This window comes from Hyperolius riggenbachi, chromosome 4 (genome assembly GCF_040937935.1).
Source record: "Hyperolius riggenbachi isolate aHypRig1 chromosome 4, aHypRig1.pri, whole genome shotgun sequence".
NCBI lineage: Eukaryota > Metazoa > Chordata > Amphibia > Anura > Hyperoliidae > Hyperolius > Hyperolius riggenbachi.
The window spans coordinates 193,795,856-193,813,804 of NC_090649.1; the positions used below are offsets into that span (position 1 = coordinate 193,795,856).

Genomic DNA, 17,949 nt, shown 5'->3' on the forward strand with positions numbered 1-17,949 from the left:
ATATATAGTAAATATATACACCACAGTCTCTGCCCATGGACAATAAAACACAGTGGGTGAGGAGGAGGGGAGTGCACAATACAGTTTACAGCTACAACCTATAAGTTACCGATATTACATATAAAAATATAAGTCTGACCCATCAGGATTAAAAATTGTACAGTAGCATGGCAGACAGGGTGAAGCAAGCAAGGCAGTGTCTGGAAAGCAGGCAAGTGTATTAATCTGTTGCAAGAAATCTCAGCCAAAGTAATGTAGGTTAGGCCAGCACCGACATATGGGCACTTCTTACTCTGCATAGATTGCAAACCAGTTAAATAATGAAGAAAGGGTTTGCGCAAAATATCAGCCATACTAGACCACCAACACCTCAGCTGGCTCCAGGGACGGATCTAGGGGGGGGCAAGCGGGTATCTTGCCCCAGGCGCAGTTTGTTGAATTCTTAAAAAGGCGGCAAAATGAATGGCAGTTTAGGCGCCAAAACCTGACCTTTAGGCGCCAACACCTGACCTTGCCCCAGGCGCAACTTGGTCTTGATCCGTCCCTGGCTGGCTCTAACTTCTGAAATCCTCTTTCTTCCAATAAATATGCAGGGATTCTTTCATCTTCTGTCGTGTTATAGATATAATCTGAATTCTCACATGCCACTTTTCCTATTTGATATTTTTCCATCCAGATTAATATGATTATGACTCAATCTGATTATGTCTTTCCACATCCACAATCAGTTGATCCGAATGGAGTGGTTGCAGCCCAGCACCAGCAATTAAAGCTTTCCCAAAAACTATACTTCTGGCCAGCATATTACAGCCAATAGAACAGCACCAGAGTTCAAAACTTCCTGGCAGAGTTCGAGTAGCGGAGCTGTGGCAGTGACATCACGGGGGCCTACGACTGACATAACGCGGTGACACTTGCTTTATGAAAATACTGGTTTGCAATCTATGTAGAGGTTTTTTTTTTTTCTGGCCTAGCCTATATTTGTATGATAGTTAAGGAGTCATAAACACTATTACTTAGAAATAATAGCTACCTACCAATATCAACTCTATCACAGGAAATGACAGCTAGGTTTTCTTTAGGCTTAAAAAAATGGCTCTGTGGGCCTCTTCCCATCTGCTCTTGTCACTTGCCATATAATGCAAAGTCTGCAAGCGTAAAGGAAGAGTCCCCATTAAAAGTAGCCTCATACCAAAAAAAAAATAATAATTAAGATTCTATGAGAGTTTAAATTTTGAGCTGAAACAAAATCATAATTTAGGAAAATGTTGGTTCTGAGCTGTTGTGGATTCTGATAGTAGTGGTTACAGTAAGTGTTTCATAAGCTTCTAAACATAAAGTTAAACATTTAATAGAGGATGTACCATATGACTAAGTTAGAAGAGCATGCTGAGTTTTCTAAGAAAGTATTTTGCTGCCTGACTATTCCCTCTGTGATACCAAAGTAAATTTGAAAGAACTTCATCTTTTGGAGGTGAGAATATGCTTTGAACAGTAGAGATGGCCCGCACGGTTCGACGGCGAACGGTTCCCGGCGAACTTCGGCGGTTTGTGTTCGCCAGCGAACGCAAACGTTTCCGGAAGTTTAGTTTGTCCCCATAGTGCATCATGAGGGTCAACTTTGACCCTCTACATCACAGTCAGTAGGCACATTGTAGCCAATCAGGCTGCACTCCCTCCTGGAGCGCCCCCCCCTTATAAAAGGCAGGCAGTGTCAGGCATTGGACTCACTCGTGTGCCTACAGTAATTGGAGAAGGGAAAGCTGCTGCAGACTCTCATAGGGTAAGATTAGTTAGGCTCTTGTAGGCTTCTTAGCTTGTTCTTTGCTAATTCTTATTGCTAAAAAACACCCCTCAACAGCTTTTTTGAGAGCTGATCTATTTTTTTTTGCGTGTGTCCCACTGACACTTGTGTTGCATAGACAGCCTTGGTAATTTCTACTGTGTGTGCCACTGCCAGGCCCAGCACATTCAGTGACTACCTGTGTGTGTGACAGGGGCACGTTGTAATACCCATCACTGCTTATACCTAGCTGTTGTTCACTGTGCACCCACCTACCTACGTGAGCACACGCGGTGTCACTGTGCCTGTCCGGTACCTGTCTGTGTGTGACAGGTGCACATTTGTAATACCAATCATTGCATAATTGTTCACAGTACCTGTGTGACTGCACGCTGTGTAATATACCACTCCGAGCATACCTGTTAACTGCACCTGTGTGACAGCTGCACATTGTATTATAATACCAGTCACTGCATACCTTTCACTGCATCTGTGACTACACATTGTATTATACCTGGCAGTCAGTGCTTACCTTTCACTTGAATGGATGGCAGACTTTCACTCCATAACAGATTCTCGTTAAAGGTAGTAAAGTCTATTAGTGTCATATACAGCAGGGCCTCCAAAGTCCTCCTGTTACTGTATTGTTATTTTTTGTCACTACCTCAGGACTTGCATGCCATGCCTGCTGCCTTCCCTGGATGTGTGGTGGCAGCCGTTTCTCAGGCTCCAACTCCAGACCGGAATCGAACCCTGACTCCCCGGCCATACGCTTTCGTTAACAATGGTAGAGAAAGAACCATCGACAGTATAAGCAGCGATGGATTACTGGGTGCGCAGGCTTGACCTGTGGCAAGAGCTGTCCCAATTTGCCATCCAACTTCTGTCTTACCCTGCCTCAAGCGTCCTATCAGAAAGGACCTTCAGCGCAGCTGGAGGCATTGTCACTGAGAAGAGAAGTCGTCTAAATCACAAAAGTGTTCAGTACTTGACCTTTATCAAAATGAATGAGGCATGGATCCCGGAGGGCTACTGCCCGCCCGAAGACTAAGTCAGTCCCCACACACAGCATCTCTGCCTGCATGCCCTGTGACTGCCTGCCACAAGACTAAGTCGCTCCCCACACAGCACCTCTGCCCGCAGGCCGCTTGACTGCCTTCTCCGCCACCACCAACAGGGTCCAGGACTCTAGGCGGATTCCTGAATTTTTAAGGCCGCTGCTAGCAGCGGCCGCTATACAAATTTTTCTGGTGCGTGTACATGCCTGCCTAATTTTTCTGGCTGCATTGCAGCTGCAACAACAAAACAAAAGGCATGTACATGTGCAAATTCCCCTTCGTGATCATTACCTTGCTTAAAGGAGCTTGCGTATCACAATGAAGCAATGACCGCCGGCTATATGAGTGCCCTGGGGGATGGGGCTCATCGAAGATAATAAGGTTGTTGCTTCATTGTGGACAGACCAAATTTGATCAGCTGGACAATCACTGTTGTTCTATCATTGAGCTACTACAGCCCGGCGACCATATGTGCTTGAAAACCGCTATCACCTGCACTCTGGCCATGGTGCGCACCAATCCAGCACGGCCATCACTACACAAACAGCTGTTTGCGGTGCGTTACACAGTGAGTTTGGTGTGTCAGTGTGAAGCAGTACACTAATTACAGTCCCTGATTGATGTATACACATGCAAGATGTTTTAAAGCACTTTAGGCCTGCAATTTAGCATTCAATGTGATTTCTGCCCTTAAAACGCTGCTTTGCGTCAAATACAGATTTTCCCCCCGGGACTTTTGGCGTCTATCCCACTCATTCATGCCCCCTCCAGGTGTTAGACCTCTTAATACATCTTTTCCATCAATTTTGTAGCCAGCATAAATGTTTCTAGTTTTCAAAGTTCGCCTCCCCATTGAAGTCTATTGCGGTTCGCGAAAGTTTGCACGAACCAAACTTTTGCAGACGTTCGGGCCATCTCTAATGAACAGTATGAACATCTAGTGTGAGTAACTCACAACTCTGTAAATATTTTGACTTTGTGCTACTATTCTTGCTGATACTATATGATTCTATAGTTTTCAGGATGTGCATATCTTTACACCTGGGAGCACACTACCATGGGGTCCACTATTAGGTGCAATGGCTAGCTGTCACTCTCTAATTCTTCTGGATGGTCAGATACATGGAGACCCTTTGGATCTAAAGATGTTTCAAGGAACTGGCTGGGTAAAGTATTCTGACACCAAGGCAAAAGTGTGATTTACAATCATTTTATATATTTATTCTAAAAGCATTTTTGAATGTAAACTGAAAATTACTTATGTTTAGCTGGCAACATCTGTAGAAAATATTGAAGCATATGAAATGGTAGCAATGTGTCAGTGTGCCTTAAAATGGACAGTTGTCAAAGTAGTTGACCTAAGACCTATAGAAGACTGTGACAATCACAACATTCTCATAATTTCCTTTATTCTGGAGAATAGCTGTTTACTACATGTATGTTATTTTGCTAGGCATGTGCAATTAAAAAAAAAACTGGAACCAGGGCTAATACTATTTATAGGCCACCTTGAGCACCACCTTCTGGTCAGGGTGTGCACTACAGCTTTTTCACTGTGGAGCTGCTGCCTGCATGCTATGCAGGAGCTCATCAAGACAGAGGTGAAAGCAGACTAAAACTCTAAATGTCTACAGTTGGCCCTAAGTGGACCAGTTTTCCAGAGCAACCACCCAGAATCCCTCTCTTCCTGTCTATTGTGATACTTTTATGTGGGAGAGAAATTTAACAAAATTTACCCAACATATTGCAAAACCGCAACAACACTTGGATGATGTTTCTTCTCCTTCTCCTTCTTCTCCTTCTCCTTCTTCTCCTCCTTCTTCTCTTTCTCCTTCTTTTCCTTCTCCTTCTCCTTCTCCTTCTGCTTCTTCTTCTTCTTCTTCTTCTTCTTCTTCTTCTTCTTCTTCTTCTTCTTCTTCTTCTTCTTCTTCTTCTTCTTCTTCTTCTTCTCCTTCTCCTTCTTCTCCTTCTCCTTCTCCTTCTCCTTCTCCTTCTCCTTCTCCTTCTCCTTTTCCTTTTCCTTTTCCTTTTCCTTTTCCTTTTCCTTTTCCTTTTCCTTTTCCTTCTCCTTCTTCTCCTTCTTCTCCTCCTTCTCCTTCTTCTTCTCCTTCTTCTCCTTCTTCTCCTTCTTCTCCTTCTTCTCCTTCTTCTTCTTCCAAAACATGTCTTACCCATCAACGTATGGACTTCACATGATCTCTGAAGGTGTCCTGTGGCATATGACATAAGAAGAAAATCCTTCAAGTACTCTGTCAGTAGAAAACATGTTACTATGATATGTGTCTTCAGTAATCTATAGGTAGGTGACATATGACAAAGTAACTTCCATGTGATCTAGAAAAAAAATTAAAGCAGGCCATTTTTTCTGTATTGACCTCAATTTTACTAAGCATTACCGTATTCAGTAATGCAGAAAACAGCTGATTTTCCCGATACCTTCCCAAATTCCAATTCATTAAACCTATTACTGCACAGAAAATTGAAATTATGATTAGTGAGGCAACCTCAAGAAATGTCAATAAATTGCAATTCACAAAGATTTACACATTCGGTGAATTAAGCAAAAGTGTTCAATGAAATCCACAGAGCTGGCATCACCAGACAAGTAAAATAATGCTCTTTAATTCAATGGCCTCAATTCACTAAGCTTATCTCCTGTCTTTAATAACGTTTTTAGAGTTGTTACCATGGTGATAAGGCATGTAGTATTCAGGAAACATTTTACCTCAGGCAAACCTAAAGTTAACTCTTCAGTCTTTAAGTTAACTCTTCAATCCTTAAAATAACTCCAGAGTTGAAGACAGGCTGTTCATTAACTGCGTGTGAAAATGACTACAGAGGAGGTAACTTAACTACAGAGGAGGTAACTTAAGGAATGAAGAGATAAGATAACTCTCTCACTGTGTGGAGGTAAGTTTTCTCTTGCCTTATTATCTCCAGCATGATCTTAGTGAATTGAGGCCAATGTCATTAAAATTACATCTAGTCAGTATTTATAGCAAAAAAACAGGCAAGTATTATAGCAATGGTGGCAGCCGAAATGGCGGGCTGTCGCTATTATAATATTTGCCTGTTTTTTGCTATAAATACTGACTTGATGTCATTTTAATGACATTGAATTAAAGAGCATTATTTTACTTATCTGGTGGTACCAGCTCTGTGGATTTCATTGCTATTGGGCCACGTGGTATTGTGACCGTGAGATGAGGCACACCGAAGTCTTCTTACATGGGTGCTTCTCCATCCTTGTGTCAAGAGCAAAAGTGTTCAGTATTTTTCTCCAGCTCTAAGCAACTTGATAACTCACTCTCTCCTTGCTCTCTCTGTGCAGTAACATTGACAGACAGCCAAAAGGAGAGCCAGGCAGACCTACTTCTCATTTTGATTTGGTCGAATACACTGGGCGGCGGGATTTCAATCTCACAGAGCAGAGGAAGGAGACATTGTTATGAGGCTTTTCTGCAACCCTTTAGATGTGCATGTATGGATTCTGGCGTACAGAAGAGCTCCCTCTGGTGGCTGCAGCACATCTAAAGGGATGACAGAATGCAATGCATAGAAAACCCTGACTCATGCACACAGCATCCTACCTCATCACTGACCTGCTCCACAGCTGGTAAGTGAGACTTACCGAACAGGGCTTCGTGAATTGAAGCAAGTGTGTTCAGTAAATTACAAAACTCATACCACATGCAAGGAAATCTTAGTGAATTTTGAAAAAAGTGTAAAATACTGAATGTGGTATTTTACCAACCAAAAATATTTTATCGAACTGCCCTTAGTGAATTGAGGCCCTTGTGTTATGGTCCAGTTATGATGCTCATGTGCTGACTATTGGATTTTTTGACGAGCAACAAAGATCATCCTGGGCTCTAGTCTGCTGCTACTTGGTCCCCTATGGTGCTAGTTGTAAAGAACTCCGTGTTCTAATACTTTTATTTTATGGCTAGCAGTTTATTTTTCAGAAATCTCTGTGGCAATAATTCTTTTGTGGGACCAATACAGATGTGTTAGCCATTGCTCCCACCTGCCTTGGAATCAATGACCTTTTGATTTCTTCCACAGTTGTCCTTCCTTGGGCAATTTTTAGCAAAAACTACCCACTGCATACTGGAAACACGCCACAACACGTCATTCTGGAGATGCCTGGTCCCAGTCATCTGGCCCTCACAATGTGTGTTTTACAAAAACTCATACAGATCCTTACAGCTGCTTATTTTTTCAGCTTCCGACACATCACCTTCATGAACTTAGTATTTACTGATTATTTATTATACCCCATCACCTTCCAAGGTGCTCTCATCATTAATATTTGCCTGTTTTTACCATGCCCTATAATTTTGTCTTATCAATGTAATAGTGGTCATTTTATGTCCACAGTTTTTGGACGAGTAAGCTGAGATCTGTTCCATTACTAACTTAGTAGAAATCAAGATTATGAAGTAAGATATTTTTGGCATTCAGGTTTACCGATTTTCACTGGCTCTCACATGACTTACTTAACATAACACGCATTTAATTATATTAATTAACTCAGAGTGAAAAGCTGTTGTGCAGTTCATCTTATGACATATTGCCCTTTAATTAATCGCTTCTTTCTCCCATATTATCATAAGTTAAAGGTAAAAAAAGTGTACTTAATGCTAAAAAAATCTAATTTATTTAGTTCATACGTTTTTAAATTCTGTATGTATAGAGTCTGCAATATAGTCAAGGTGAAGCAAAAGAAGATGAAGACTCAACTCCAAGTATTACTATTAAACCTGGGCCTGAAGCTGAAGAGGTACATGATTTAATCACCTGCATATTTACATTTCCAATACCAAATTGGTCACTACTGTATGAACTGTAAAAAAAAAAAAGAAAAAAAAATTGCATTAGATGGATTATAAATTTGTATTATCATAACACAATGCTCTGATAAATATACATATTTCTAAATGCATTAAGCTGATTTCTGGACATGCAGCTGTTGCTTAAAGCCCACAGTTCACCCTTGCACACAATGCCAAATTATATTTCAAAAGTGGACCCTGGTACCTGATGTCTTCAGAAGCAGAGGTCATGTGACTTTTATGCTAGGTACACACAATGAGATTTTCTGGCAGATTTCCTACATGTCCAATCTGATTTCTGATCGATTTTCAGATCAATCTTCCGTTCACCTCTATGGAAAATCGATCGGAAAATCAATCGAGAAATCAGATCAGACATGTTGGAAATAATCAATCTGGCAGGAAATCTGCCTGAGAATCTAATCGTGTGTACTAGAACGTAAATGTAAGGAAAAAGCAGGGTTGGGGAGCATATGTCACAAATAACAAAATCCAAAAATAAGTGAAAATTTACAAAAATTTATTAATATTATAATTAAGCATATTAAAAAAGCACCAATGTAACCTGCCAAGAAGCCACGCTCGGCCACCAATCACACATCAAACACACCACTGCCTGAGACCACCTAGTGTGGTCAGGGATCCCAAATAACATATAAAGATAGGCCTAGACAAGTATGTAGTAAAAAATGGGGGTAATAGAAAAATGATGGTTGAAGCAGGCCGGTACAGATAACAGAAGCAGAATGAGTCAATGCATCCAGCAGAGGCTAGAAAGCCAATATCGCATCTGCAAATCAACAGTTCAGATGAAACAGCACAGCCAGCATGGACAGATGGAATGCAAGTAGCAACAAGCACAGATCAAAAGGAATGGCATAAAGCATGAGCCATACTATACCCAATCCTGGTACAGCGATGTGGAGTCCAGTTAGCTCCTGAAGGTTGTCTAGTCGCTCAGCCCCATGTGTAGAAGCCTAAGGCTGGGGAAATGATTAGGAATCCGGTAAAGGAGTCAGGTCCAATATGCTGGTGTGGCAGGCTGTAATGGCTGTAATGATCAAGCAGAGTCCCATATGGCAGAGTCCCATGTGTGCAGGAAGCTAGTAGCCTTTCCAGGTGGAAGTCGGAAAAGTGCCTCAGGCCCGCAGAGGGTGGATGCGAGGGGTGGGCGGGTGGCAGAGCAAGGCAGTCATGTGCTAGCACCACGCCGGCAGCCCTGACATGTTTCGCCGGGTCTACCGGCTTTTTCGAAGGGAGGCGTGGCTAGAGACGTGTGCCGCCCGAGGCTCCTTATAGGGCAGCGTCATCAGCCGCGCGCACGCACGCATGCGTAATTACGTACGCGTCAACCAACGCGCACGCGTACACATGCGCACTAACGCGGCGACGGACACGCAGCTCAGCCTCGCCCCCACCAGAGCCCAATAAGCAGGCCAGACAAATTAAGTCGGCCTGATACGTAGGATGGCAAAAATACGTGAGAGGGCAAGGCGGGGGCGAGGAGAAAGGGGGTCATATGGCGGCACACGAGGACAAAATAATTTTTTTATTTATATATGTGTAAACAACCAAACATATATGAAAATAAAGTAGTGCAAAATCAAGCAAACACAACAGAGACAAACAAACCAGAGGAATGTATATATAACATAGCTCAGAGTCAGCAAATATTGTCATGCTACCATAGGCGACTAAAGAAGTTGGATCAAGGGGAACTGTGAAAACACAGTGCCAAGATCCAAACCGTGCGAGAAATCAGCGCACTCAAAGAGCAAAAAAACTAAGCAACAGCATATGCCAGCTATAAACGGCGAATGTCACAGGGGAAAACACATGGAGGTAACAGTTCGGAGCATAAACAAGCCCGCAAACACAGGGGGCAGTGGAGGAGCAGAGCAGCGGAGGGGGGCAGGGAAAGGGACAGCAGGACAGGTAGGAAAAAGTGATGAGCATCAGTTAGGCAGAAAGGCCGCAAAGCCGACCGTTTCATTAAGGCCAGGATATTCAGTGGCCTCTAACTCGTAGATCCACCTGGATTCTTTCTGTAACAGTAGGCGATCGAAGTTACCCCCTCTGATCGTAGTATGTATACGGTCGAGACCGACAAAACGTATACCTGAGGCCCTACCACCGTGCTCAGATCTAAAGTGCCTCGCAACGTGTGTGGTGGATGCAATGCTTTTAATATTGGCGATATGTTCGCCAATTCTAGACTTCAATTCACGTCCGGTCTTGCCTATATAGAATGCGCCACAAGGACACAATAGAAGGTAGACCACAAATTTGGTATTACAGTTCACAAAATGTTGTAAACGCCAGTGATGACCATTGGGGAGGACAACTTCCCTCCCAATAAATAAAAAGCGGCAAACAGTGCATCCACCACAGCTGTATGTCCCGGTTACAATGCAATGGGGGCGCGTGATCTCAGTGCCCCGTAAATGGCTCCTGACGATCAGGTCGCGGAGAGACGGCGCGCGCCTGCACGTGATCTTGGGTTCCGGTGTCACCAATGGTTCAATTTTGGGGTCATTGGTAAGAATATACCAATGGCGTTGTAAGACGCGTGTGATTTCTTTAAACTGCGCAGAATAGCGCACGCAAAGGCGAGCACATTCCGCCACGTCTCTCCGAGACCCGCCAGAGGCCAAAAGGGCACTTCGATCAGCCATCCGAGCCCGTTGGTACGCCTGTCGTAAAGTGCGATCGGGGTATCCTCGATCCCTAAAGCGTGATCTTAAGGTCACAGCCTCCTCCTCAAAGTTCTCAAGAGAGGAACAATTCCTCCTAACGCGGAGGTATTGGCCTACAGGGATGCCCCTGACAGTATGTCCGGGATGGAAACTGTCGGCCCTAAGAAGGGCATTCGTAGCAGTCTCCTTCCTGTACAAGCCCGTGGACAAACAGCCGTGATCATCGATGATGATCCAAATATCCAAAAATGAGATCCTTCTACAGTCAAACGTCATCGTGAAACGTAAATTCCTTGTGTTATTATTGAGGATATCGACGAATTGTCTAAGTTTGCAGGAGGTCCCCGTCCAGACGATAAAGATGTCATCGATGTACCTGTGCCACATCAAAACGTGGCACAGGTACATCGAGAGACCATCATCCGAAAAGGTGGCACGTTCCCACTCCCCCAGGTACAGGTTGGCGTAAGAGGGGGCACAGGTGGTCCCCATAGCCGCCCCCTGCACCTGGAGGTAGTGCGACCCGTCGAAAACAAAAATATTATTCAAAAGTAAAAATCTCAGTAAATCCAATAGAAAGATATTGTGGGCCGTTTGTCTAATGTCGAGCTCGCACAGGAAGGTCTCAACAGCAGCAATGCCAAGGTCGTGTGGAATGCTAGAGTACAGCGCCTCCATGTCCAGAGCAACAAGGTATGCACCAGGGGGAACGAACACCCCCTCCAAAATCCTCAAAAGGTGCATGGTATCCCTGACATAAGAGGGCAGAGCCTGCACATGAGGCTGAAGATGCCGGTCAATGTACACGCTTGCCCGCTCAGTCAGGGAACCACGGCCGGAAACGATGGGACGGCCAGGAGGATTTGTCCTGGACTTGTGAATCTTTGGTAAAGCATAAAAAGTGGGTGTTATGGGGTGTGTGACTTTCAAAAACTGTACAATATCCTCCCCTATAACACTCCGCCTAAGGGCGTCATCAATGATGGTAAAAAGTTGCTTTTGGCACCTTGCGACCCTGGACGCGGAGACGCGCACATAACACTCTTGCCGAGTTAGTATATCAAGGCACATATCCCTGTAGGCCTGCACATCCATCACAACAACGTTGCCCCCCTTATCAGAGGGCTTGATCTCCCACCTGGTCTGCCGCCCCAGCTCCCCCAGCGCTGCCAGCTCCTTAGTATAGAGGTTATGGGAGCCAGAACTTCTCCCAGAGAGACGTTTGATATCACGTTCAATCACAGAGATGAACGTCCTTAGACTAGGGCTGACGGAGAAGGGCGGGAATCGGTGCGACCTATTCCTAAGCTCAAGCTCATTTAAAATGGGTTGGTATGTCACAGGTAATGTATCAGGTATAGAGCTAAAAGAGCCTTCGCCCAAAAGTTGGGGGTCCTCATCAGTCTGTAAATCGATCAAATCGGCCAGTGCCCGCCGGTCCTGACCCGACAACTCAATCCTAGGCGGAGATGATATGACATCTCTCGTAGAACCATCATGGAGCAATTTCATAAGGATCTTGCGTCCAAAGATGTGTATATCTGTTATAACTTCAAAAATGTCAGAATCATATGTCGGGCAGAACCCCAGGCCTCTGGCCAAGAGTGAACGCACAGACTCGGAGAGTATTTCGCCTGTGAGATTGATGACCTGTAACTCAATACCACCCCCATCAGGAGCATCAACAACCCGACCGTCCCCCTCCGTCAGCCCACTCACACCAAAAAAAGGCGAAGACGAGGGCCCAGAAGAAGGGCAATCTCCCTCGTCCTCCGCCGGGGTGAGGTCCGAGCCCTCGCCACATATCCCACCGGTAGCTCCTCCAGGTGGGTGTTTACTCTGTTTGGGGCGTTGACCCCTTTTAGTATTGTTCTGTCTAAGATTGTACTTTTTGGGTGTTATACTCACCAGGCCAAGGACTCTCAGCTTGCCCAGGCAGGGGTTTCCAGACGCACGCGCGGAGGAACGCTGGGCCTAGTAGTTCCTCTCAGATCCAAGATGGCGCACGGCGCGGGGCGCTGCGCGCGCATACACAAAGTAGCGCGCGCGCACACGCCGCTGCGCACGGCGCATGCGCGGGAGCGCGCGTGCACGGAGCATTGTGCACTGCGCACGCGCAGGCGTTGATTTTGGCGCCAGAGTTCTAATGGCCACCAGTATTTAAGCAGCTCTGCCCTTCTCTGCAGTGCTGCTAGTTCTGGCAGTTTGGCTAGTGTTTCCTGTATATTACCTACCTTGATTATCTGATTCCCTGTTGTGACCCGGCTTGTGACCTCGACTCCGCTTGATATCTGCCCGCCCTGACCTCTGGCTTGTGATTCCGATACCCTGGATTGCCGCCTGCCCTGACCTCAGCTTGTGACCCCGACCATCCTTGATTTCTGCCTGCCCCGACCTCTGGACCTGCCTTGTGGACTACGCCTGCAATCATCAGCCCTACACCCATCAGTATTCACCTGTTCTCTGAATCACTGTGGAGCTATTCTCAGCGCAACCTGGTGGGCACTAGGCAGCGAAGCGCGGCATCCCCATTAGGGGGGTGTTCCGGCATTCCCTTTAGGGGAGTGTTGGTGAAGACCCGTGGTCACTTAGACTCTGCGCTGGGGTGGTTCTATCTCAGTGGTAAGGTCAACAGTTCCTGGACTCTAACAGTAACTAGCAGCCACTATGAATACTGGTGTAGGGTCAACCCAGATGGATCTCTTGTGCGAGATGGTGTCTCAATTAAGACTTTCAGTGGCAGAAGTTCAGAAAGAGAACTCCGAGATCCGGGAGTTCCTCCGAAGCCAGCCAGTGACTCCTGCGGCTGTCCCTCCTGCGGCAGTGGCACAAGCTCCAGCTGCTAACCTGGCACCTGTTCCTGGGGAAGGCGCCCTGAGTGTGATACCGGAGCCTAAAATACCCTTACCTGATCGGTTTTCAGGGGACCGATCTAAGTTCCGCTTGTTCCGGAGTGCTTGTCAGCTTCACTTTAAAATGCTGCCACGAACCTTTTCCCGTGAAGAGACTAAGGTCGGAGCTATCATCTCGCTCTTACAGGGTGAACCTCAGGCCTGGGCCCTTCGGCTGATCGAACGGGAGGATCCCGTGGTTGATAATGTCGCCTCCTTCTTTGAGGCCATGGCCGAGTTGTACGATGACCCCGGAAGAGGGGCATCTGCAGAGACCGCCCTTCAAGCTTTACGCCAAGGAAAGAGGCCAGTGGAAGAATATGTGACGGATTTTCGCCGCTGGTCAGGTGACACTTCCTGGAATGAGCCGGCACTCAAGTTCCAGTTCCGACAAGGGTTATCTGAGGTCTTAAAGGATGAGTTAGCCCGAGTGGGAGTACCGGAGACCCTGAAAGACCTGATCCAACTGTCTGTCCAAATTGATCGACGACTGAGAGAAAGACGGGTGGAGAGATCCGGACCTACCCGTCCCTTGTGGTTTCCCTCCATGGCTGAGACTGCCCATTCTCCAACTGTTCCGACTCCTGCTACTGCTGCTGATGACCCCGAGCCCATGCAACTAGGACTGGCTCGTCCTGCCATCTCTCAAGAGGAGAGACAACGCCGAAGGTCTGCCAACTTGTGTCTCTACTGTGGAGCATCAGGTCACTTCCGTCTGAACTGCCCGGTCAGGCCTACCGGTAAGCCTGATCCATCTCCTTGCAAAGACAGGATTGTCCAACTCCTAGCGGTCTCTCATGTCCCTCTCACTCTCTCGTTTCAGGGCCCCAGAGGAGAGATCGTTAAAGTCAACGCTATTATTGACTCTGGAGCCTGCTCCTGCTTCCTAGACATCAACCTGGCTATTCAACTTCAGATTCCAACCCGGTGTAAACGGGTACCACTCACCATTCAGTTAGCCGACGGTTCTTCCACTAACTCTGGCCCCATCACAACAGAGACTCTTCCCCTCAAGATCATTATCCAAGAGGAGCATCAGGAATACCTCTGCTTTGATTTGCTGCCATCTCCTCTCTTCCCAATTATCCTGGGCATGCCCTGGCTGAAGATGCACAATCCTTCTATCGACTGGAGAACGGGGAGAGTGTCCTTCCATTCAGACTATTGCCTTCGCAGTTGCTTCCCCCGGGCGGGTATTCTCTTCTGCCTGAATTCTGAGAAGAAAGACTCTGTTCCCTCGGCCTACCATGACTTCTTGGATGTGTTTGACAAGTCTGGAGCAGATGTTTTACCCCCGCATCGCATCTACGACTGTCCTGTTGATCTCCAGCCTGGAGCTGCTATCCCTTTTGGAAGGACTTATCAATTATCTGAGCCCGAATCCCAAGTATTAAAGGACTATATTGATGAGAACCTGAAGAAGGGGTTCATCCGTCCCTCCACTTCACCAGCCGGGGCCGGAATCTTCTTTGTGGAGAAGAAGGACGGCTCCCTCCGTCCATGCATTGATTACAGAGAGCTGAATAGAATCACGATCAAGAATCGGTATCCTTTGCCACTCATGTCGGACTTATTTCAAAGACTCCGTACTGCCCGGATATTCTCCAAATTGGACCTTCGTGGAGCCTACAATTTAATCCGCATAAGAGAGGGAGACGAGTGGAAGACGGCTTTCCGTTCCAGGTTCGGACACTTCGAGTACTTAGTTATGCCTTTCGGGTTATGCAATGCCCCAGCCACATTCCAACACTTCGTGAATGACATCTTCCGAGATTTCATCGATGACTTCATGGTTGTGTATCTAGATGACATTCTGGTATTTTCTTCATCTCTGGAGGAGCACCGCATTCATGTTAAGAAGATACTGTCGCGACTCAGAACTCATGGACTTTATGCAAAACCCGAGAAGTGTGAGTTCGAGAAGGGGTCTATCCAGTTCCTGGGTCTGAGGATTTCTCCAGAGGGGTTAGAGATGGACCCACAGAAAGTCTCATCCATTCTGGACTGGCCAGTTCCTTCTGATAGAAGAGCCGTGCAAAGGTTTATCGGATTTGCGAATTTCTATAGAAGATTCATCCGGAATTTCTCCCGAGTTGTGGCCCCCATCACGCGGCTGACCAGTACCCGACAAGCCTTTCACTGGACTTCCGAAGCTCAGCAAGCCTTTGAAAAACTGAAGATTTGCTTCACCTCAGCACCCGTTTTGAGACACGCAGAACCCTCTAGACCCTTTATCTTGGAGGTTGATGCCTCGGAAATAGCTGTTGGAGCTATCCTGTCGCAACGGTTTGATTCAAAAGATATTCTTCATCCCATTGCCTTCTTCTCCCGGAAGCTTAACAGTGCGGAGAAGAACTATGACGTGGCAGATCGGGAACTTCTTGCTATCAAGGCGGCCTTGGAAGAATGGCGCTACTTGCTAGAAGGAGCAGAGCATCCTATCCTCATCTTCACAGATCATAAGAACCTCGAGTATCTCCGTTCTGCAAAACGATTAAAACCTCGACAGGCCAGGTGGTCCCTGTTCTTCTCAAGATTCAACTTTCACTTAACCTACCGTCCAGGCTCTAAAAACACCAAACCGGATGCTCTATCACGCATGTTCCATTCAGAGGCCAGCCCTAACTCCGTTCCAGAGAAGATACTTTCCTCACAACATTTTCTACTCCTCCAATCAAGTCTACGTACCTCCCTCCAGCAAGAATCCGCTCTCCTCGAAAACCCTCCTGACCTCCTTCTCAAGGATGGACTTTACTATCACCAGGACAAGATCTTTGTTCCCTACAGGTCACGACTTCTGGTCCTGCAGGCCTGCCACGATGATAGACTCGCAGGCCATTTTGGAGTTTCCAAGACTCTCGACCTACTTCTAAGAACCTTTTGGTGGCCTGAAATTTCTAAGGATTGTAAACACTTCGTGAAGACCTGTGAGACTTGTGAGCGATCCAAAAGTTCCCGCACCAAGCCATGGGGGTTGTTACACCCACTACCAGTTCCAGAACGGCCCTGGGAAGACATTGCCATGGACTTCGTTGTCGAACTACCCCCTTCTAAGGGATTCACAACTATCCTGGTGGTCGTTGATCGCTTCTCCAAAATGGCGCACTTTCTCCCTCTCCCAGGGTTACCTACAGCGGCGGAGACGGCTGAGATTTTCTTAAAAGAAATAGTCAGGTTGCACGGCCTACCCAAGAACATTGTCTCAGATCGGGGAGTCCAGTTCACCTCTAAGTTCTGGCAGGAGCTGTGCAAGAAACTTAAAATTCATTCTTCATTATCCTCAGGTTATCACCCGCAAACGAATGGTCAGACAGAACGAACCAACCAAACTCTTGAACAATACCTCCGATGTTTCACCTCTGCTTCACAGGATGACTGGTCCTCACTACTGGCTACTGCAGAATTTGCTTTTAATAACACGGTCCATACCTCCACTAACCAATCCCCATTCTTTATGAACTATGGATTCCATCCCTCATTTCTACTGGATATCAAGTCTGAGTCCAAGTTACCTGGAGTCCAGGAAAGAATATCTTTCATCACTGAAAACTTTATTAAAATACAAGAAGCTCTGAAAGCATCCCGAGAAAAGAGTAAAAGATTTGCTGATAGACGCAGAAAGGAGGGGCCAAGTCTTTTACCAGGGGACCAGGTCTGGCTCTCCACAACTAACCTGAAGTTGCGTTGCCCTTCAAAGAAGCTTGGGCCAAAGTTTATTGGGCCTTTTCCTGTTCTGGAACAGATTAATCCAGTGGCCTTCAGACTATCCTTACCAAGATCCTTACGGGTCCATCCAGTGTTCCACATCTCCTGCTTGAAGAAGGTTGAGGTTAGTGACTTTCCGGGACGCACTGCTTGTCCTCCAGCTCCCATCCTGGTTGAGGGAGTGGAGGAATTTGAGGTCGAACAGATCCTTGATAGCAGAAGGGTTAGAAATTCCATCCAGTATTTGGTTAAGTGGAAGGGGTTTGGGATGGAGGAGAACTCTTGGGAACCGGGCCAGAATGTTCATGCTCCCAGATTGATAAAACAGTTTCATCAAAGATTCCCACAGAAACCTAGACCTGGGGGCACCCGGAGGTTGCCCGTAGGGGGGGGGCAATGTTATACTCACCAGGCCAAGGACTCTCAGCTTGCCCAGGCAGGGGTTTCCAGACGCACGCGCGGAGGAACGCTGGGCCTAGTAGTTCCTCTCAGATCCAAGATGGCGCACGGCGCGGGGCGCTGCGCGCGCATACACGAAGTAGCGCGCGCGCACACGCCGCTGCGCACGGCGCATGCGCGGGAGCGCGCGTGCACGGAGCATTGTGCACTGCGCACGCGCAGGCGTTGATTTTGGCGCCAGAGTTCTAATGGCCACCAGTATTTAAGCAGCTCTGCCCTTCTCTGCAGTGCTGCTAGTTCTGGCAGTTTGGCTAGTGTTTCCTGTATATTACCTACCTTGATTATCTGATTCCCTGTTGTGACCCGGCTTGTGACCTCGACTCCGCTTGATATCTGCCCGCCCTGACCTCTGGCTTGTGATTCCGATACCCTGGATTGCCGCCTGCCCTGACCTCAGCTTGTGACCCCGACCATCCTTGATTTCTGCCTGCCCCGACCTCTGGACCTGCCTTGTGGACTACGCCTGCAATCATCAGCCCTACACCCATCAGTATTCACCTGTTCTCTGAATCACTGTGGAGC

At 46.7% G+C, this 17,949-nt stretch overlaps 1 protein-coding gene across 2 annotated transcripts in view; it reads left to right on the plus strand.

Annotated features, from left to right (window-relative positions):
* The window catches only part of LOC137571676 (probable cation-transporting ATPase 13A4), a 293,811-nt gene that overhangs the window by 199,436 nt on the left and 76,426 nt on the right, over positions 1 to 17,949 (plus strand). For both annotated transcript variants that reach the window (XM_068281174.1, XM_068281175.1), the window contains exons 14-15: positions 3,857 to 4,007; positions 7,538 to 7,624. In XM_068281174.1, coding sequence (XP_068137275.1) covers positions 3,857 to 4,007; positions 7,538 to 7,624 — 238 coding nt within the window. The remainder of the gene's footprint in view (positions 1 to 3,856; positions 4,008 to 7,537; positions 7,625 to 17,949) is intronic.